The 22,307-nt window shown below is 53.2% G+C and overlaps 1 protein-coding gene and 1 long non-coding RNA gene across 2 annotated transcripts; one reads left to right on the forward strand and one right to left on the reverse strand.

Moving 5' to 3' along the window:
- Positions 1–1,712: 1,712 nt before the first annotated feature.
- On the reverse strand, positions 1,713–10,223 carry LOC308190555. The gene is made up of 2 exons (XR_013947318.1): positions 9,355–10,223; positions 1,713–4,327 (listed from the first exon to the last, which is right to left on the reverse strand). It is a non-coding gene; the product is annotated as an uncharacterized lncRNA (long non-coding RNA).
- Positions 10,224–10,529: 306 nt separating this feature from the next.
- LOC308190552 (ubiquitin carboxyl-terminal hydrolase CYLD-like) lies at positions 10,530–22,158 on the forward strand. The gene is made up of 14 exons (XM_080582124.1): positions 10,530–10,989; positions 11,082–11,363; positions 11,579–11,654; positions 12,490–12,710; positions 13,214–13,367; positions 14,762–14,900; positions 15,561–15,671; positions 16,177–16,268; positions 17,100–17,166; positions 18,261–18,393; positions 18,704–18,812; positions 19,010–19,128; positions 19,634–19,853; positions 20,373–22,158. The coding sequence occupies exons 1-14, from the start codon at positions 10,540–10,542 to the stop codon at positions 20,555–20,557; spliced, it is 2,358 nt and encodes a 785-aa protein (XP_080438250.1). The 5' UTR covers positions 10,530–10,539; the 3' UTR covers positions 20,558–22,158.
- The last annotated feature ends 149 nt before the right edge of the window (positions 22,159–22,307 follow it).

A 22,307-nucleotide genomic window follows, 5' to 3' on the forward strand; every position in this document is an offset into this window, starting at 1 on the left:
CCTCCGCCCTCATTGGACACCCGTGGCTCCGCCGGCCGCTTCCTATTGGCTGGCCGCCCGGCGGCGGTGGTTGTGACGGGGCGGACCGGAAGTGCCGGCGTGCGGGGCCGCTGCCGGGGGGCGGTGAGGAGCGGGGGGGGGGGGGGGGACATGGGGGGGGACACGGGGACACCGGGGGGGGACACGGGGACACCGGGGGGGGACACGGGGACACCGGGGGGGGACACGGGGACACCGGGCGGCATCGCTGGGGCCGCCCTGAGGCGCCCCCGGAGGGGCTGAGGGGACCCCTGGGGACAGGGGGGGTGGCGGGGGGGGGCCTTGGGAACATTGGGGTGGCAGGGGGGGGGCCTTGGGGACAGCAGGGGGACAGAGGGGGGGCCCTGGAGAAATGGGGGTGGCAGAGGGGGGCCCTTGGGGACATTGGGGTGGCAGAGGGGGGGGCCTTGGGGACATGGGGGTGGCAGAGGGGGGCCCTTGGGGGCAGCAGGGGACAGAGGTGTCCCTGGAGGGCAGGTGGGTGAAAGAGGGGGCCCCTGGGGACATGGGGATGGCAGAGGGGACCCTTGGGGACAGCAGAGGGGCAGAGGGGGTCCCTGGGGGCAATAAGGGGACAGGGGACCATTGGGGACAGGAGTGTGAAAGAGGGGGCCCTTGGGGACAGGTGGGTGGCAGAGGGGGGCCCTTGGGGACAGTAGAGGGGCAGAGGGGGGCCCTGGGGACAGCAGGGGGACAGGGGACCCCTGGGGACAGCAGAGGGTCACAGGGGACCCTTGGGAGCTGCAGGGGACAGAGGGGTCCCCGGGGGCAGGTGGGTGAAAGAGGGGACCCTTGGGGGCAGCAGGGTGGCAGAGGTGTCCCTGCAGGGCAGGTGGGTGAAAGAGGCGACCCCTGGGGACATGGGGATGGCAGAGGGGACGCTTGGGGACAGTAGATCTCAGCCACCTCCCCGCCTGCGAAGGCGAGGAAATAGGAGAGAAAGGGGGACGTCCCCCCGGGGCGCAAACCAGCAGGAAACCTCCGGGATGCGAGCGGGCATCGGGGGATTTTTCAACGCGAGTGGGGATTTTTTTTTTTTCCCCTAATACTTCCAGAGTCTCTTGCCCGGTGCCCAGCGGTGCCGAGCTCCGGCTCTGCCTGCAGCCCCTCTCGTTTATTTTTCTGTCTTCACGTTTCCTGCCGCGGCGAGTGCTTCCACTTCCCTTAACGCAGCTGCTTGATTCCTCCTCCCTCCGCTTTGAAGTTTTAAGAACTTTTAACGTCCCTTTTAACGTCCCTTTTAACGTCCCTTTTAACGTCCCTTTTAATGTTAGAACAAGAAGCCTGGGTCCCGTTTCTATCTGCCGTCAGTCGGCTGGGAAGCGGAGAGGGGTCAATTACATGAATGCGACGGACTTGGCTGAAAAGCTGTGGGCAAAAATGTGCTTTATTACCCCAGATATTTCATTAATCTAGACGTGTTTGCTTTTCAAGCGGCGATCTTGGGGATCCTAAGGTAGTACCGAGGTGGTTTCCACGCTCTGCGTGCGGTCGCAGTATTTGCCTGCGGTAAGGCAGCGCTGAGGAGCTCCGTTCGCAGACCAGAAGTGGCTTTTTTTGGGGGGGGGGGATTTTAAAGAGGCAGAAGCTCGCCCGTTTACCTGCGAGCAAGCTGCAGGAGAAGGCAGGGCTTAACAACACGATGAGCCCTGATTCAAAGATCATAAATCCAATTTCTTTAAGTGATTTATTCTTTATTGACGGCGCCGGATGCACGGGGGATCTTTCCGCCTATCGTGCATCCCGAAGTGAAAAGCCGTCCCAAATTTATACATCACAGTGATTAATATTTTATTAACGCCTATACATATTCATTATCTAACCCCGCCTACTCTCGCTTCTCATGCTAATCAGTTTTTTGTGTCCTGCGCCTGCGCAGATCCTCTCAGTGGTCTTGGGCAGGGGTCGTCGAGCTGTGGTCGGTGGTCTCAGAGAGGAAGGCCATAAGTCTTCCTCACAGTGTACTTTTCACCCTTGGTCAGGATTCTGCTGAATTAGCTTTCTTCCTAACCGCAAGGACTGTTTTTTCTTCGAATCTTCTGCTCATTATTTTCTTATCTTGGATTCCAATGTCTTGTTCGAGATATATTGCCTGTATATGTCCTATTTTGAGATACATTGTCCGTACATCTGTTTCCTGCCCTACACCTAATGTTCTGTTCTCCTTTAATAGTTACATTCTTAACCCTTTCTTATCTGGAATCGCCTCAGCTTCCCTAATCAATCCCCCCTTTTCTTTTCCCCATGCAAATTCTTTTGCATTGCATGCCCTTATCATTAGCAGTATCGCAGTAACATACATACAAATATTCCTACTACCAATAACATAACCAGATCAGTAAAAACTTGTTCTAACTATTGAAAGTTGGGTAACCATGAGGTTAACTTATTCCATATTTCCTCAAAGCCCCATGAAATGTTATCCTTACTAATCTTATACAGAACCTTTGTTTGTTTCTATATTTCCTCTATGTCGGTAGAGACCTTTCCGAATACAAAAATTCTTCTTCCCAGCCTCTACGATATGTATCTCTCAATACCTTGCCATGTACTTTCGTCAGGGAAGCTAATATTGCCATTCGTTGTAACAATTTCCAATTCCAAACAAGTATTACAAAAGACAATATTAAACTTATACCAACTAACATCAATAGAACAATAATTGGGTGACACAATGTGTTCAAAATCCCAGTTGCAGTTGGCGACCATCCAAAGAGTTTGTCCCACCAGCTATGATCTGTGTCTTGTTTTACTCTTTGCAAAACTCTGTTTATTTCTTTTGTATCATGGTGGACAGTGATTAAAGTCTTCTCTCCATCTTCCTGAATGCCTTTTAAAATTTTGATCAGGTCTTGGTGTTTAAGTAATTGCTTCACTAGCGTGAGGTTCATCCCAATAGGTGTGGGTAATAACTTGTGATACATTGTGTTGTTGGACTTGATCAACTGGTGGGATACCACTGGTGCTGAATATAAAAAATCACACCCGATGATTCTAACAAAGTTACAAATACAAAAGTTAGAGTGATTTTTGCTAGGTAGAGTTATGTTTTCCTTATCTACTTCTACAAAAGCACAAGCAGTTCTTAAACACACACAGCCTTGACCAATATATACAAGCACCGTCTTTTGACTAGTATTTGGATGAATTTCAAAGTGGCAAACACCTTGCTCAGTGTCAAGACAGACATCCTGAGCATCAATTGTGTTGCTCTCACAAATAAATCCTTGTTGTTCCCGGGTAACACATGATTCTAGATTCACAGACTGCCATTTCCCGTTCTTCATCCGGGCCCAAGTTCTATGCTCCGAAGGATAGAGCACTGTTTCCTCATGATTTAACCCTAGTGCAACAATGGGGTGGATAACATAAACTGTAGCATTACGTATAGTAAGCACAAAGGCAGTAGCCATGTTAATAATGGGATCATAGGTAAAATTTACCAGAGTCCACCAAGATTGGAACTTCTTTTCAAAATCATTGGCATTGTCCCAAACAATCTTTCGGACTTCAGCCGGAAAAATGCCTTCACTTCCTTCCCTAATGATCAAGGCAGCCGTTGCCTGCATCCATAACTGTACCTGTATACAACTAAGAGCTAAGGATACATTATCTTGGGCCATACTAAGTGCATCTATTATTAGTCTGTGGTCCTGGTCTTCAGCCTTTTCCCATATTGGTAACACCTTTGAAACTTGCCATTGGCTAGTTCCCAATGCCAGTAAGGATGATTGCAGGGGCTGTTTTAGTTTTGTGTTCCAGATTGTTGTTGGCCTGTGTTCCTTACTACATATGGGAGGAAAGGAGAACAGGCTGGTTGAACTGCTGAGATGTTAATTTGTATTAGCAATTCAACACGCTTGAGAAATGATCACCATTTGTTCGCCAAATAACCACAACAGCTAACTTTCCATTAATGCTCTTATCCTCTGTGGTTACGGCTTCAGACCAAGGCCACCCACCATTCTCTATCATCATAGAAGCACCTTCCAGTTCTTGAATCACAATTGCAACTATAAGCCACAGAAATAAAACAATTCTGTTAACTAAATTTCTGCTAGCTACATTACTAAATACTCCTGACCATAGTGTCTTCATTTTGCTTGACTGAACTTTAGTTTCAGTTCACCGTCACCCAGCGTTACTTTCCAGGGGGCTTTTGGAGCTTTCTTCACTCTCGAATAATGGATCCAGGCCGTTTGCTCCTTAATCTTGATGGCGGTATGTGTTGTCAGCAGCACCTGGTATGGTCCCGTCCACTTTTCTTCCAAAGGGCGACCTGCAAATGCTTTTACATACACATAATCCCCAGGTTTAAAGGGGTGGATTGGTTGGTCCAGCCCTCTAGCCCTGGTTCCTGAGACAACTTTAGATATTTGATCCAACTGTTTTTGGAGTCCTATTAAATAATTACACAAGTATCCCGACCCCAGTTGCGTCAGGTCCTCCCCGCTGAACAAAAACTGATAGGGTCTTCCGTATAATATTTCAAAAGGGCTTAGATTTTCCTTTGTCCGTGGTTTTACTCTAATTCTAAGTAAAGCCAAAGGGAGAGACTGAGGCCATGATAAATTAGTCTCTTGTCCTATTTTGGCTATTTGTTGTTTGATTAGATGATTCATCTTTTCCACTTGTCCGCTTGCCTGTGGTCTGTAAGGGGTATGGAGTTGCCAGTCTACCCCTAAGACCTTACTTACTTCTTGAACTATTTGCGCACAAAAATGAGAGCCTCTATCCGAGGACATTGCTGCCGGAATTCCGAAACGCGGTATTATCTCATTCAGTAAAACCTTAACCACTTCTCTTGCCTTGTTGGTTCGACAGGGAAAAGCCTCCGGCCACCCGGAAAAAGTATCTGTCAAAACCAACAAGTATCGATACCCCCCTTTTCTTGGCAGTTCTGAAAAATCTATCTGCCATTGTTGTCCTGGATAGTTTCCTTTACTGATTATTCCGAACTTTACCCTATTTTCTGTATTAGGGTTATGATGCAAACAAATACTGCATTGCTGGGTTACTTGTTTTACCGTAGTATACAGATTTCTTCCCACCAAGACTCGACTCAGATTTTTATATAAGGTGTCTGCTCCCCAATGAGTCTTATTATGTTCTGCCATGACCATAGGCCATATTAAATTAGAGGGTAGTACAACCCTATTATCTTTCAGGTATACCCATCCATCACTCCTTGCTTTTCCTCCCAGGTCCCCAATTAACTTTTGATCTTCCTGTGTGTACCTAGGTTCCTGTCCTTCACCTAAAGTTTGTATTTTACCGTCTGGTATTAAAGTGAGCGCTTCTGCCTCAGCCAATCCGGCCACCCTTTTTGCTTCTTGGTCAGCCAATCGGTTCCCTACCTCGAAGTCAGCGGTTCCTTTTTGGTGTCCCCGGCAATGTATAACAGCCACCTTCTCTGGGTGCTTTACCGCTTCCAACAACTTCAAAATCTCCTCAGCATATTTTATTTGTTTTCCTTGGGCCGTTAATAATCCTCGTTCCTTCCAGATAGCCCCATGTGCATGCACCACACCAAATGCATACTTAGAGTCTGTCCAGATATTTACTTTCTTTCCTGCTGCTAGTTCCAATGCCCGCGTAAGGGCAATTATTTCTGCTTTCTGAGCAGACGTCCCAGGGGGTAATGGTTTCGACTCAATTACCTGTTGAGTGGTCGTCACCGCATACCCTGCTTTGCGTTGTCCTTGTTTCACAAAGCTGCTTCCATCAGTATACCATGATTCGTCCGCGTCTTCCAAGGGCTCCTCCTTGAGATCTGGTCGGCTAGAATACACAGTTTCCATAGTTTCGATACAATCGTGGACCACTGGCTCGTCAGGAGCGTTACTAAGGAAAGAAGCTGGGTTCACAATGTTAGTAACCACAATTTCTACGTCATCTTGCTCCACCAGTATTGCTTGGTATTTTAAAAATCTTTGAGGGGATAACCAGTGTGCCCCTTTCTGCTCCAAGACTGCCGAGACAGTGTGTGATACCAGCACGGTTATCTTCTGTCCCATAGTGAACTTCCGAGCCTCCTGTATATTCATGATGACAGCGGCCACCGCTCGAAGGCAACCCGGCCAACCTTTACTTACTTCATCCAGTTGTTTAGAGAAGTAGGCCACAGCTCTCCTGTAGGGGCCCAGCTTCTGTGCCAGCACCCCCAGAGCCATCCCTTGTCTCTCATAGGAGTACAACCAAAAGGGTTTAGACAAGTCCGGTAGACCCAAAGCTGGTGCTCGCATTAACTCCAATTTAAGCTTCTTAAAGGCAGCCCGTGCTTCCCCCGTCCAGACCAATCTTGATTGGTTATTCTTGATGAGGTCATATAGGGGTTTTACAATTAGTCCATAATTATTAATCCATAGACGGCACCAACCTGTCATCCCTAGAAAAGTTCGTAATTCCTTAATGGTCTGTGGTTCTGGGGTACGGCAGATAGTTTCTTTCCGTTCTGTTCCTAACTCCCTTTGTCCCCCTGAAATCTCAAACCCCAAGTAAGTTACACGTGACTGAATCAGCTGAGCCTTCTGTTGAGAGACTCGATACCCATTCAAACCCAGAAAATTAAGGAGACTTATCGTCCATTGCATGCAGCTGCTCCTATTCTCAGTGGCTATCAAAAGGTCATCAACGTATTGCAGCAGAACTCCTTCGGTGTTTGGGGCCTCCCAAACCTCAAGCTCTTTTGCTAGTTGATTCCCAAAAATCGTGGGGCTGTTTTTGAATCCCTGCGGCAATACGGTCCAGGTCAATTGAGCCTTTCGTCCTGAGTCTGGATTTTCCCATTCAAAAGCAAAAAGCTTCTGACTTTCTGGGGCTAAAGTCAGGCAGAAGAAGGCATCTTTTAAATCCAGTACGGTAAACCAAACTAAATTATCTTTTAATTTAGTCAGTAATGTGTACGGGTTGGCTACCACAGGGTGTATATCTTCAGTGATCTTATTTATAGCTCTTAAATCCTGCACTAATCTACAGTTCTTCCCATCTGGCTTCTTAATTGGTAGTATAGGAGTATTATATTCAGATTCACACTCAACCAGCAGTCCATGTTTTAAAAACTTATCCACTATCCCCTTAATTCCTTCCTGTCTTCTAATCTTAGGGGATATTGCTTAATCTTAACTGGCCTTTCCCCTGGCTTTAATCTCACCACTATCGGGGCTGCATTTTTGGCTCGCCCAGGGATGTCAGTAGCCCAGACTCCTGGGTAAACTTGGTCTAAAATCTCCGAAGGTACTTTACCGATGGGGTCTGCTTGTATCAGCGTTAAGCTTAGCGCAGTTATCAGCTTTTCTTCTCTCACCTTTAACCCCACCTTCCCTTTTTCAAAGACAATTTCCGCTTCTAATTGTTCTAGTAAATCTCGCCCCAGCAAAGACTTCGGGGATCCTGGTAAATATAAAAACCTATGTATTCCCATCTGTTTCCCTAACTTATATTTTAAAGGCCTTAGGAAAAAGGCTTTCTCGTGCTGGCCTGTAGCTCCTATCACCGTCACAAAATCCTCATCCTCTGGTATCAATTTCTGGTTTAACACAGAATAAGTCGCTCCTGTGTCAATTAAAAACTCCACTTCCTGTCCTGATTTCCCTAGCTTAATTTTAACCAGCGGATCTGCTAGGGTAGAATCCCCCGGTCCACTTCATTGGTCGGGAGATACACTAGCTACCATCAACCTGTTCTTCTCCCGTTGTTTCGGACATTCCCTTCTCCAATGACCCACTTCCCTACAATATGCACACTGATTCGGTCTCAGGGGAGGCTTTACTGACCTTCCCCTTATCCCATTCCCTCTTCCTTTTCCCCGAAAAGGTTCTTCTTGCCTCTGTAAGGCTGCAACAGTTGCCGCAGCAATAGCCCTACCCAGCCTTTGTTTCTCATTCCCTTCTCGATTCCTAAATACCCTCCATGCCTCTTCCACCAGCCTTTCTAAATCTCTCACATCCGGCTCTTTCATTTTCTGAAGCTTCCGCCTTATATCGTCCGCAGACTGACCCAAGAACAATGATACTAGCTGGACTTTACCTTCCTCAGAAGAGGGGTCTATCGTTGTAAATTTTTGCATTGCTGTCCTTAGTCGATCGAGAAATTCTGACGGGGTCTCAGTTTGCCCCTGTTTTATGGTATATAACCTAGACCAGTTTACAGACTTTGGTATCGCACTTTCCAAGGCGATCCTAATCCATTCCTGATATCTTTTTAATAACCTATAATCACCCTCATCATTATAGTCCCAGTTTGGGTCCACTCTGGGCACATATACCTCCACAGTTCCAGGTAAAACTGACGTTACCTGGGTCTGTACTTGAGTTTGTGCATTCTTAATTACCAGTTGCTTTTCCAGTTTCCGATAATGCTGCCAGCATTATCTCTATATCTTTCCAATCGGGATCTAAATTCTTTACAATCAGCTCAAACCTCCGGGCCACTGATTCTGGATCATCCCGGTATCCTTTCACAGCTTCCTTCCATGAATCTAACTCAGCAGTTGTGAAAGGTACTTTTATCCGAGCTGGTCCGTTAGCCCCCATAGCCTGTCGTAACGGGGCTTGAATAACGGGCCCGACCTTACTTCGGGTTCGAGCCGTGATCGGGGTAAAGTCTCCATTCCCCCAACTCTCATTTTTCTTATCTATTCTGCCGTTTCCTGGGCTCGCCCCCACGCCTCGTTCTGTTATCTGGGGCGGGAGGACATAATCCTCCATTCTCTCCTCTGACTCATTCAATTTCAAACATCTCTGCCCGATACTGCATGCCGAACAACATCTTTTCATTTTTTCCTGCCCCTTCCTTCTTCATATCCTTTTCTATTGCCAGGATCAAAGGATCCTGTGGGGCTAAGTTAATTCCACACTCCTTCTGCCATTCCGGGTGGTTTCTCAAAGTGAAAAACATATCTGCGTATGACACCTCATCCCACTTTCCTTCTCTCCTTAGAAACAACATTAACTGTAGTAAAGTATTATAATTTAAGGTTCCATTCAGTGGCCATTTTTCCTCACAATCCAACTTATAAAGTGGCCACCATTGATTACAATATTTTATCAACGTTTTCTTATTTTCAGTTCCACCGGGGGATCCCCCTATATCTTTCCAATGACTCAAGATACATCCCAACGGGCTTTTCTTTGGAATCCCACTACTCTGCTGCCCCCCCATGTTACAGTTCAGAATGTTTCTTGTTACACAATACAAGCCGGCAGCTTTCCACAATAACACCAAGATCCTAGTAACGTTATAAAGAGTACAATCAAAATCCCAAAGACAATAGCCAAGGTCAAGTTCCACATTTAAACACAACGTAATACCAACCTCGCATGCAAAGGTTACTTGTTTCCCAACAGCAACTGAGTGCTTTCCAAAAAAACCAAATGCCGTCCTGCAGAAAACTTTTACTTTCTGACTTACAGACGACCCCAATTGACCGGTCAACCAAATAAACCAAAATAAAGAATATAATCACTTACAGTGATGGGGTCCGTGTCTGCCTCCGCAGTGATCCGTTGAGTCGAGGAGTCCCTCCGGGAAATCCCGGGGGTACCCTAGGGAGTCCTGTTCCCAGCGGGTCCTGCGGTCCGACAGAGAAGAAGTCCCATCTGGGGTGCCAGATTGATTCAAAGATCATAAATCCAATTTCTTTAAGTGATTTATTCTTTATTGACGGCGCCGGATGCACGGGGGATCTTTCCGCCTATCGTGCATCCCGAAGTGAAAAGCCGTCCCAAATTTATACATCACAGTGATTAATATTTTATTAACGCCTATACATATTCATTATCTAACCCCGCCTACTCTCGCTTCTCATGCTAATCAGTTTTTTGTGTCCTGCGCCTGCGCAGATCCTCTCAGTGGTCTTGGGCAGGGGTCGTCGAGCTGTGGTCGGTGGTCTCAGAGAGGAAGGCCATAAGTCTTCCTCACAGTGTACTTTTCACCCTTGGTCAGGATTCTGCTGAATTAGCTTTCTTCCTAACCGCAAGGACTGTTTTTTCTTCGAATCTTCTGCTCATTATTTTCTTATCTTGGATTCCAATGTCTTGTTCGAGATATATTGCCTGTATATGTCCTATTTTGAGATACATTGTCCGTACATCTGTTTCCTGCCCTACACCTAATGTTCTGTTCTCCTTTAATAGTTACATTCTTAACCCTTTCTTATCTGGAATCGCCTCAGCTTCCCTAATCAGCCCGACGTCCCGCGGGTGCGCGGGGAGGGGACGAGAAGGAACGGGGGGGAATTTGGGGGTAGGTTCGGAGGGATGTTTCCTCGCCGGGAGGGCGGTCCGGTGCTGGAACTAAGAACAAGACGGGCTGCGCAGTCTCCTGTCGGTGAGGGTACTCAAAAATTCAGACGGACGAGGGCTCGAGGAAGCTGCCTGAGCGCAGGGCTGGGGTCGAGGCCTCCCGAAACCTCTTCCAACCCGACGTTAACCTCCAGCAGCGCCCGCGTGTCGTCCCTAACGTGGCTCTCTTTGTTTCCCGCAACTCAGGGCAACGACGATGAGCCTCCTGCCTTCGGTGGGGGACGGCAACTGCTACTACATCCTGACGGAAGACTGTGCCTACGGCAGCAAGTACTTCAAATCCGGCAACATGTGCTTCTGCAGCGAGAGGAGCTACCTGCGCAGCTTCGCCGACCGGCCCTCGGCTCGTTTCCTCAAAGTCGTCATGCTGGACGACGGCTCCACCGTCACCGTCAACGTGGAGATCCTGCAGCCGGTGCGCAAGGAGGTGGCCGCCCTCCTCCTGGGCATCGGCGGCCCCAGCGAGCGCTTGGACTGCTTCCTGGAGAGGCTGAGCCTCGAGGCGGCCCTGCAAGCCGTGCCAGGCCAGAAGGTGACGGCGGAGATCGACCGGCAGCACTTCCCTGGCGTCGTCCGCTACGTCGGGAGCATTCACAAAAGCGCCTCGGCTGCCTTGTCCCCGGTTTTCTTCGGCGTGGAGTTGCAGGTGAGCGGGCAAAAAAAAAACAAAAAAAGAAAGCCTGCCGCTTTGCCCCCTCCCGTTGGTCGACGCGACGAGCCTTTCTGGCGTCTTTTCAGGGCGAGGGGGAAAACCGAGGGCGCAGCGACGGATCTTACCACGGCACCGAATATTTCAAGTGTAAGCCAGGCTGCGGGATCTTCCTGCCCCTCAGCAGAGTGCAGTTCACTCCCGCCCCGGGTGACGGCTACGGGAAGCAGAAGCCCAAACTGGACGCGGAGGAGGCGGTGCCCGTGAAGGTGGGAGACGCGGTTAGCTTCTACGTGGACGAGGTCCTGACGAAAGGAATAGCGATGGCGGTTTACAGGGAGGGATCCCAGTGGTTCGTCAAGGTTTGCCCGGTAAGAGCAGCCTTGCTGCCTTTTCCTCTTTATCTTTTGTGTTTGTTTTTTTTTTTTTCCCCTGCTCGTTTTAAATTGTGTAATAGCGAGGCCTTAAAGAGGAGTGGAAGCAAGGTCCAAAAGGGACGCGGGGTTGCGTGCAGGCTCTTCGGGCCCGTTTGAAAAATTGGTTCGTGTTCCAACCGCTTCGCCGATGTGTTCTTTGCGCCTTTCAGGAAGAAGAAGGAACGACCGACATCTTCAGAGAAATCCCCATGGACTCCGTCGTGAAGGAAAACCTGCTCTCTCAAAGTAGGTCGTCGTCAGGCGTGTCTACACCGTGCGTGTTCTTATGGAGGCAGCGTTTAGCTCCTCTCTGCGGGTTACCCGTGAGCTGAGGGTCCAAAAAAACTTCCCCTAGCCCAAACTAATTAAATCGGGAGGCTCGGAAGGTCCGTAGAAACATCTCAAGTTCGTCACAGCGTGCTTTGCATTGGGCACCTGGAGCTGAGCCTCCCGTTCATCGGGAAGAAGAAGAGAGGTTCTGGTCGCAGCACATAAGTATTTCCTGGGACAGAAAGCTCCACGGGCTAAAGAGTCTTTAATTTAGCTGGAGAAGGTGGAGCATGGCCTCGTGCTGACGCCAAACGATCCCAGGAAGGCACAGACGCTGGCAGTGGCGCCGTGAGTCACTGGGCAAGCCACCAGATCAGTGGGGCTCTCTGTTGACGTCAAGAAACGCTGTGCAGAAGTCAGGGCCGGACCAAGGGGAGCTGTCGTTGGACTTCCCGTTGGTTAATCTCACTAAAGGCAGGAAAAATAACCTGGAGACGCCCCTCCGCCATTTTGGTAGCCCGAAACGGCTCTGCCAAGGGCTGCATTAGCTCCGGGGCTGGAGGGAGCAAGGAAACGAGGGGTGGAATCGCCTCCCCTCGGCCTCAGCAAGCTGTTAGACCAGCTTGGCCGTGTCAGCGAAACGCTTCCTGAGAGTTACACCTCGCGGCCCGGGCGATCGGCTTTGTGCTTGTGCGTCGGGCCTGTAATTTCAAAATGGACCTGCTCTTAGGGGGACAGCGACGAGACGCAGAGGTGCCTGTCATTAAGCGTTGCCTTCCTGTCTCTCCCGGCGTACTGCCTCGCCTCCCAGGTGTTTTTTCAACGTTCGAATCCGACGTGGGCTTGGGACACTCGAAGCAGATGAAAAGGCAGGCGAGCGAGAGCGGCGAGGAGGGCGAGAGTGGGAACCCCCCCTTGGAGGTGAACTCCATGGTCCAGATCACCTTGGACAAGGGAAATCAGGTGTTTGGAATCATCCGCTGGCTCGGGTACCTGCCCCAGATCAAGCACAAAATGGCAGGAGTTGAACTGGTAAGGAGCAAACGGCGTCGGACTCGGTGGTCCTCAGGGGTCCCTTCCAGCTCGGGATATTCTCGAAGTATTTCCTGCTGTGAGGCTGCGAACCGAAACACGCAAATCTTGGTCGCTCTTCTCTCTGGAGACCTTCAGCTCGTGACTGTGCCTCGCAGCTGGAGCAGAGCCGGGCCTCTGACGTGTCAGAGTTTGGGCTGGGAGGGCAAGCACACCTGATCCCGAGTGAATTGGGTGGGTTGGCGCAGGGAGGGCTGCGCACCCCCTTGTTCGCTGCCTTCGGGAGCAGTTACTGGAGCGTGGGGCAGAATAATCGCGAATCCTGCACGTGGGGTCAATAGGTTTAAAATATAACCAGAGCGAGTGAAAACAGCCAGCGAGCCAGGCCCAAACTTGTACGCGCCTCTTAAAATCTTAAACGGCCTTGTGGGAAATCGCACCTGCCTCATATAAAACCCGCTCTCGTGTTACCCCTCAATGTTTTTTTTTTTTTTTTCCCCCAGGATGAAGATAAGGGGGTCACCGCCGGCGAATGGCTGGGCAAATACTACTTCCACTGCGCTCCGAAGCGTGGCCTCTTTGTGAAGCTGCAGTCCTGCCAGCCTGACGTTCGCTTCCAGTGCTCGCGCGGCGGCGACCTGAACCTCGTGGACGACGGTAAGTTCGCTGGGAGAGGGGGCACGGTGCCGTGCTGGGACGAAGCAGGCTACGGAGGGGCCGTGCGTGCGGTGTCTTGGCCAGCGGTTTCATCCTCGTTGTTTCCTTGCAGCGTTCCTGGTTTTAGGGACGGTGAGGTCGCCGTAGGGGCCTTCGTAGGGGACGCCCCGCGGGTGTGAGAGGTGGGAAGGAGTTCAACGTCAGGATAAGAGAGGCTGGAACTCCGTGGGCTGAAGCATTGGATGTAGGGCAACGTGTTGAGGGTAGCCCTAAAAATGAGGCTTCTGTGGCACGGGTGTGTGGGAGCAGGGAGGCTGGTTGGAATTGGACGATCTTTAAGGTCCCTTCCAATCCAAACGCTTCTGCTGTCGCTTCCTGACATGTCATAGGATCACAGAGAGGCCCAAAGCAAGCCTTTGCGTGGCGTTGTGAGCGCTGCAGGTAGGCTAGGGCTCTTCCCGTGGCTCTCAAGGCAGAAGAAAAGGTCTTGTGTTACTGAGACCTGAACACGGGCAAGTGTTAGAGCTGTAGGGCCTAGCCACGGTGCCGTCCGTCAAGCGTTGCGTGAACGCAGCCTGTGCACGTGGCTGTGGAGAGCAGGAGGGGGTAAATCGGGCCTGGGGCCGGGCTGCCAGGAGGTAATGGTACCTGGGGGCTGAGAAATAAAGGGAAGTTTGGGAAGCGGGAGTATTAAACCCATTTTAATGTAGAGTTCGATGTGCTAACGTGTTGACAAGAAGACAGAGGAAAGAACAGGTCAGCGCTGTCATTTAAATAGGAAGAGATGCCTCCAAAGCAGAGGAGACGACATGAACTAGCCGCTGAGAGGTTGTAAATGAGATCACTGTAAATAAAAAGACAGGATTCCTGTAGGGATTGCCCAGAAACAAGGGACAAGGACAGGGAGGATTGTCTTAAGGACCTGCTGAAAAGAGGAGATGGGATTGTAAGGGGACAACGCTGAAGAAACCAAAAAACACCAGACTGAGAAATCGACTTTAACCTTCTAGGGTGGCTGGTGGGACGTGGGCCGTTTTAAAGGATTTAAAATGATGCAGGACACTTTAAAGCTCTTTCCTAAGAGCTTGCATGTAGCGCAGCGCCAGCCTGCCTGTCTTTCCGTCCTCGTCGTGCTCGGCGTAGCGGTGGCAGAGGCGGTGTGGGTCGCTGGGGCCTGGCTCCGGGGAGGAAGGGCAGGTTTCGTCCCCGTTTCCAGCAGCCGAACGACCGAAGAGACCGATTTCCGTCCCAGCGCGGTTCGGTCCCGGCGGGAGCGGCGCAGAGCGGCGCTGCGCTGGCCTCCGAGCAGGCCTTCGGGGCGCTGGGGTAGGGCAGGATGGACCCCGGCGAGGTGGGAGGCTAAAGGGGGGCCGCTTGTGTCGCTTCTCTTGCAGGCGGGCGCGAAGCTCTCCCCCACGCTCCCATCAGTTTTCCTCCCCTCAGGGATGAGGAAGCGGTGTCCGTCCTGCGAGGGCGGATGAAAGGGATCCAAGGGCACTGCAACTCCTGCTACGTGGACGCGGCTCTCTTCAGGTAGGGGCCCGCTCGGGCGGCGGCGGCGGCGTTTTCTCGAGCAATCGCTTCGTGTTTGGGCAGAGCCCCGCGCCGCAGCGCTTCCCAGGACCCCCCCCCGGGTGGCTGGAAATTTAGCGCGGACCAGAAAATAGCTGCGTGGGGATGCGGCCTCGAGGCGTGCTGCCTCCTGCTCTCCTTCCTAACCTCTGAGGTTCTCGGGCACTGAGGCACCCTCGTGAGTGCCTAAGGCACCGCGTGTCTGTCAGGCAGGGTGGTGAGATGTCGTAGCTCTCCGAACTGGACCGTGCTGATTCCGTCACCGGAGGAGGCAGTGGCTGGCAGCATATTTCACAGAAACCATCCGGGAAGGCCCAGCTTTCGCTGTGCGGCAGTGTTTTGGAGCCGAAAAGACTCAGTGGTGCCCCCCCTGAGCGGTTTTGGCTGCAAAGTACGAGCTTTCATTCTCTCCGAGCTGCTTCCTTGCTTACAGCGAGCGTTCGTTAAGGCAGATCTGGTTTATCTCGCTGCGGAGGTGCGCTGTCACACTCACCCCTCTGTAATCGGCGTGCGTGGATTGTCGGAAATTAAAAGCCACCGCCTGTCGCTGGGCACAGGGGTTTGGTTCTGACTGCTGCTGCAAACCCGTCGGACTTACCCGGCCCTCTGCTCTCTTCCCAGCCTCTTCTCCTGCACGTCCGTGCTGGACTCCATGCTCTTCACGCCTTTCACGCTGTGTGACAGGAACGTGCAGGACATCCTGCGGGAGGAGATCGTTAATCCCCTCCGAAAGTGAGTATGGCACGAGGGAATACCCCAGCTCTTCCGGTTGTTCCCTTCCCCTCGCTGCAATGCTGTCGCAGCGCTTCACTGCACGCGTGCGAGCTCCCCCCGCTCCGAAGGAAGCCCTGCGAGCTGCACTTCTTGGTGGAAGGACTAAAGGGGGGGGGTTCCTGGCCCTGAGACCACCTCTGCGGGGAAACCCTGGACCTGCTGAAGCGACGGCATTGCTTTCATCAACAGCCCCAAAGGCGGCATGCAGTGCCAGGGTGGATGGGGACAAACCACGGCGTGAGAGCCGAGTTCTCTGGACCTTTTATTAAAGACAGCAGTTTTTTCCTCCTCCTCCCTTGCTAGGCGTGGGAGAGGCACGCAGCGCTGCATCTGCGTAAGGCTAAGACATTAGCGCCCTCCTTGGGGCTGCGCTGCCCGCAGAAAGACAACCCTGGCACCTTCTGTGGCGCTGGGGTTTTTCAGCGCACCGGAGAGATCATCTGTGGCCGCTTCTTGTTTCTAGGACCGGCTTCGTCAAGGCTCGGAGCGTGATGCACCTTCGGGAGCAGTTAACCGAGAAGGGCAAATGCTCGAGCTTTACCAACGCTGAGAAAGGTGACGTGCTTCCCTGGGCTGCTTCGGTGGGTGCTGCCTCAGCCGGGCACCAAACTGACGGCTTAATTGCGCGCTTCGGCCGTGCACGGGCGTTGATGCGCGCGAGCTGTGCCGTTCGTTTGTGTGAAAACATCTCACGCGCCCGTTTTTAGCTTTCAAGAGCTTCCCCGTGCCTCTCAACCGACGTTTGTCTGCTGGAAAGATGAGGGTTGCTGGGTCTCTCCGCCACCTCCTAACTGGTGGCAGCTGCTGCCGGGAGGGGAGAGGACGAACCCTGTGAGCGGAATTTCAATAAGGGAGATTTCCGTGACCTTTATACTTTGAATTCGCCCTGATAAATCCGTCCCTGGCGTCCCTGCCAGAATCCAGCGCGGTTTTATCGTTGTGCCAAGATCAATTTCTCTTTTGAGCTCCGATAAGTTACTTGGGGTCCCTCAGAGACACCAGTCTGGTTAAAATAAGACAGAAAACGCCTGCATCTGGAGCCCGCCTCTCTGATTTCTGTTGCTACGTCCCCGTCCGTGCTCAGCAAAGTTCTGTGTAGCTTATGACACCGAAGCAGATTGTGCCAAACGTCAGTGCAACAAGCCGTGGGTTTCCAGATAGCAAACGAGTGGCATTGATTCTTCTAGACACAGTGGGTATCTCGTCACCGAGCAGCACCTGTGGTTCTGTACTGTTGCGTATTTATTTTAGCCGGGGACGGTTTAGTTACTCTTTGGTTTCTTGAATTTCTGCAGCCGTCCCTGACTTCTCTCTGAATTCACACTCCTGGTATTGGCTGCTCATTAACATCCGTGGAGTGACCCGCGCTTTTCTCTGCCCTTCCAGATCCCGAGGAGTTCCTCAGCCTCATAATGCAGAAGATCCTGGGGATAGAGCCGCTCCTGAAACTGCAGTAAGTACCCGTGTCCCAGCGGTGCAATTCCCCTAGGCCTGGCTCGTGAGTTCTTCACCTCACAAGCACCAGGTGTTACCTGCACCTCCTCTGCAGGGCCGCGGAGGCAGAGCTCAGGGATCTGTGCTCAGCTCTCTCCTGCTCTCCGTTAGCTGTGGTCCGTGATCTTGCTTGTTGTCGGCTCGTCCCGGGTGGGCCATCCGGGAAAAGACACCTTTAAGTTCTCCCTGGAGGTGCCACCTTTGGAAAATGCTGAAAAAACTCGTGCCGGCCTTAGGCAAGGACAGCAGCGGCTCGAGAAACGTGGAGTCCATCTCCAGCGCGGAGCCGGCACTGTCTGACCGCCCTGGGATGCGTTTGGGATGCGTCCAGGCTGTCAAGCTGGCTCCGATCCTACAGCCTCTCAGACAGGGAGCCCGTGGATGCAGTCCCAGTTTCTCGGGACTCTACAAAGAGGATGAGAGGCTGGGGGAAGCCCAAAATAACCGGGCTGCTCGGAAGCATAGAAGGGGATTGTTCGATGCCTGTGCTCGTTTGGGGGGCCGCTAGCCAAGCCTCACGTTGTGGAGCGCTCGCAAAGGCTGAGCACAAAGGGAGCTCTGTGCTGCAGCTCCCCTGCAGGGGGGCAGCTGAAGGAAATCCTTTCTCTGCCGGTTCAGGGGTGCAGGGCTGGTGGGAGAGCTGCTCACAGCTCACCTTCTGAATGCCTGAAGCCTTGCTCCGCGGGTTTTGTGCGTGCAGTTATAAACAGGTCCTTCGTTTGAGAAGGAGTTTGCTGGTCGTGCTCCATCAGCAGTTTGTCTAAAAATACCGGAATCTCTTTAATATCAAGATGAGAGGGGAAACCGCGTTGTGCTCGTAGGAGCGGAATGTCCCGCTGCGTTGGGGAGCGAGACTGACAGCGACGCTCATCCCCTCCTCTCGTGACACATATTCAGTATTTCTGAGTGGAAAAAGTGCTTCGTGTCAGCCTTACACCTCGCAGCCCTTGCTGCCTTGGGCCCGGAAACTCTTGCGGGACAAAACCAGTCGTCCCCTGAGAGCTCAGATGTTTGCGGCACCCCGTGAACGAGCCCCGTGACCGCTTCTTGCAGGTCCGGAGGCCACGAGGGGCTGGACTGTTACTGCTACCAGATAATTATGGACAAACAGGAGGACCTGGTGGTTCCCGATGTACAGCAGTTAGTGGAACATTCCTTCCTGACCTACGACCAGAAGCTAGTGGAGGTGAGCCCAGCTCCTTTCCGTCTTCGTTGCCATCTGCTGCCTCTTTCTTGCTTTCTCCGCCATGCCTGTGCCTGCCAGTGGATCCGGTGCGCCTTACACCTAACACGGCAGAGCAGCAGGATGCTTGGCTGCAACCTGAGAGATGTCTCAGGGGGTTCGAGCTGGGAAGAGGGGCGTGTTTTCCCTGCTGCTCTCGGTTCTCACGAATAACCCGAGCGGAAAGCCTTTCCTCCCAGGAGCGGTGCAAAGACAAAAGTCTCTGGGATTCGCCTCGTCTGGGACGGTGACTCGTTTGCCTTGGTTTTTCCAGATCCCGTCTTGCTTCATTATCCAAATGCCGCGGTTTGGAAAGGAATACAAAATGTTCAGCAAGATCATCCCTTCCTTAGAGCTGGACATCACCGACCTGCTGCTCGACAGTAAGTCGTTAGGCGGTGGTAAAGCTGGCGTCCGGGACTGCGGGTAGCCGGGAGACGGGGTCCGGTCTCTTCGGGTTGTGAGCAGGAGCTGAGGTGGGGTCGTGGTGTGATTCCCGTCCCCCGAACGCTTCAGTTCTGCAGGGGTGCCAGGTGAGGCTGAGAGGAGATGCGTCCTCTCGCCCCTTTCGCCTCTGCAGGTCCCAGGGAGTGCTGCGTGTGTGGCGACGTCGCCACCCTGGAGTGCTCAGGGTGTTTCAAGGACAAGATATTTGCACCTACGGGCCTGAAACAGTTCTGCGGCACCTGCTCCAAACAGGTATTCAGCCTCTTCAGGTGCTCGTGACGTCTGCCGGGGGTGACCGACAGCAGATTAAACCCCCCCCCCCAAAATGCCCACGTTCCCCTCGCTGCCCCTGCGGGCGGTCAGGTTGGGCGCAGAGGGGCTCCCTCCTGCGCTTCGGTCCCACCAGCTCAATCAGCCACGTGAGCGGGACGTGGCGCTGAGCCCTCGTACGTTACACGGAGCCTCAGTCAGCACCGATCCTGCACAGACCGGGTGCCGGGTCCTCCACGCTGCCTCGTGAGAGCACCGTTACATCTTTCTGGCCCCTCTCGGGGGGGGCAGCGGGCTCCCCTCTCGCCTTCCCGCTGTCGGCCTGCCACCGCGTTGCTGTTCCCTGGCACGCGGGCGGGAGCCAGCCGCGTGGAAGGCGGACGAGCAGAGCACGGACTGGAGGCCTGAGCCCTGCGCGCTCCTTTTTCCAGCAGGGCCAGGCTCAGCCCTGCCCGCTCAGCGCTGCCACCCCGCCGTCTTCCCTCAGGTTCACTCCCACTACCGCCGCAGAGCCCACAAGCCGACCAGGCTGCGCGTCCCGGAGGAGTTTCAGTGCCGGAGCCCCCAGGGTAGCCAGCGGGTCCCCCGCGAGAAGATGGAGCTCTTCGCCGTGCTCTGCATTGAGACCAGTCACTACGTCTCCTTCGTTAAATACGGCCCCGACAACGAGCACTGGATGTTCTTCGACAGCATGGCTGACAGGCACGGTGAGGACGCGGCGCGGGGGCGCTTGGCGCTTGGAGGGGGGCCACGCGGGGGGTGCGCGGCGTAGGGCGAGCGGCGCGGGTGCCGCTCTGCGGCGGGGCAGCGTCAGGGAGGTTCTGCGCCGTGCCCGAAAGGAGCACGGGGTTTTCGGAGGGAATGCAGGCTGCTAGGGAATCGCAGCTCCGTGTAACAAAGGACAGCCCTTTCCTCTGACCCCCCATACGTGAATTAGGATCCCAGTGCCGCCAGTATCCATTTGAGCCAACCCCAGAGAAGAGCGGGACCGGGCCAGGGATATCCAAGGGTTGCTCTTGGCGCTCTCGTCCCCTGGCTGCGTTCAGGCTGGGGACTTCCCGAGCCAGCGGGGACTGGCGGCTCCTCTCCTGCCTCGTGCTGGCCCCCAGGTCTCCCGGCTGAGGCTTTGACTTACCGCCGGGTGCGGTGGTAACTGCTGGAGCTGTGGGTACTCGTCCTCTGGGCCACGCTTTGGACTTGGGCTTCTCTCCCTTTCCCTGGTTTAGGCGATGAGAACGGCTTCAACATCCCCACGGTGACGCTGTGCCCCGAAGTCGCCAAATACCTGGACTTGCCGCTGGCTGTGCTGGCGCTGGAGCAGCCCCGGGACATGGACGGGGTGGCCAAACGCCTCTTCTGCGACGCCTACATGTACATGTATCAGAGCAAGAAGATGGCGCTTTACAAGTGACACCGTCTTGGGGCCGGTGTCAGGGACGCGAGCTTGGGGTGGCCCCGCAGCCTGCGACGGGTGAAAGCAGCCGGAGCCTGGGTGCACCGAGCTTGCACTTCTGCCTCTCCTCGCCTCTTCTTACCTCTCCCGGCGTCTGCTGTCAGGCTGGCTACGGGAGCCCGGCTGGGTTCGTAAATCCCGCGCCGGGCTTTAGCGGGAGAGAGTCGGTACTTCCCGCAGGCCTGGACTCGGGAGCTCTTTACGCTCAAATTCTCTCATTCCTACCTTCCTTCTTCCTACCTCCTTCCTCCGCAGGTACTTGGCAGCTCTGCCCTGCCTCAGGGCCCTCCCCACGCCCTTTCCCTCCCGCGCCGAGGGCCAGCATCTCGAATCAAAACTCGAGGAGTTACCCTCGGGTCCGCAAAGACCGAGAGGAAAACCCGCGGCCTCGCCCTGCGCGGCACTTCCTCGTGGGGACCCGCGGGGCGAGAGAAGCAGGAGCGGCTGCGTGGCTGAGATGTGCCAGGAGCAGGGTTTTCCTTGGGGGGGGTCTGGGATGCGATCCCGCACCCAAAGCTGGGTCCCTGAACTGTCTTCGCTTCCCTTATCCGGCCCTAATACCTCTGGCACTTTTACCCACCGTCCCTTATTTTCCGCCACGGGGTTAACGGGGGATGCCGTGGGCTGCAAATACGCTCGGAAACACGTATTTCTGTAGGAACAAACTTAGGGAAAAAAAATGGAGCAGAGGAACAGCAGGTGAGCACGAGGTACGCCGTCACCTTTTTGTGAAGCCTACGTTATTGCTGTGGGTTCGGAGGCGTTCGAACGTCCCTTCTCCCACTTGCTGTCCCGTCTTTGCATCCGCTTCTGAGATCCGTGCCAAACAGCAACAACGACTTCAAGGGCAAAAACGGAAGAACGAGCACTTTTTACGTTTTTCTTTGCCGCGGCAGCGGGAAGGATGAGGGGTCCCTGAGTGGGAAGAGGTGTCCTTTAAGTTAAACCGTTTAAATTTTGCGAGTTACGAGCCGTCTGCGGTTAAGCAGGTGCTGGCAGGGCAGCGGGAAGCTGGCCGGGGGCTCAGCGCTGTGGGATGCAGTGTAATGAAGCCCGGTTAATAACATGTATTTTTTTGGGAACGCTGCCGTCCGGTTTAGCTCCCACAGGCTCCCACCCTTCGGTGAGTCGGTGGTTGCAGGAGAGCCGCGGCCGTCGGTGCACAAGGACGGGGAAGGCTGTGACCCTGAGGCCGTGACCCTGTTTCTGAGCCTCGCGGGCAGTCTCGCTGTCTTTTCCTGTCTGTTCCGCGGTCCTTTTTGTTCGTTACCGTGTAGGAACTCAGGCCAGCCTCTTTCCAGGAGTACTGCACGCGGGTTTAATAACAAAAAGGTTTTTTTTTCCTCTTTTAAAGTGCAAAGTTAGAGTGCCTTACAGAGCGCAGGCCCAGCTGTACCAGGGCAGCGCTGCGCTCCAGCCTGATGGGTTTTTTTTTTAGAAACAGGACACAATCAGGCAATATTTTGTGTTTGTTTTGTTTTGTTTTGTTTTCCCATCAACGTATGCTGCAAGGATCTAAGCAATGGAGAGAAAAAAAATAAAGCATCTCTTATCAAGCCTTTTGCTGGGAGAGGGTGCAAGTTATTGGGCTGGGTATTTGGGGATGAGGAGCAGGTGCCCGCCTTCTGCCCTTTCGGGCTCAAAATCTCAAGGGAAGGTTTCGGATACGTCTTCGTTACAAGCTCAGGCAGGGTTGGAGGAGCGCACA

The sequence above is a fragment of the Anser brachyrhynchus genome (assembly GCF_964034855.1).
Source record: "Anser brachyrhynchus genome assembly, chromosome: 2".
Lineage (NCBI taxonomy): Eukaryota > Metazoa > Chordata > Aves > Anseriformes > Anatidae > Anser > Anser brachyrhynchus.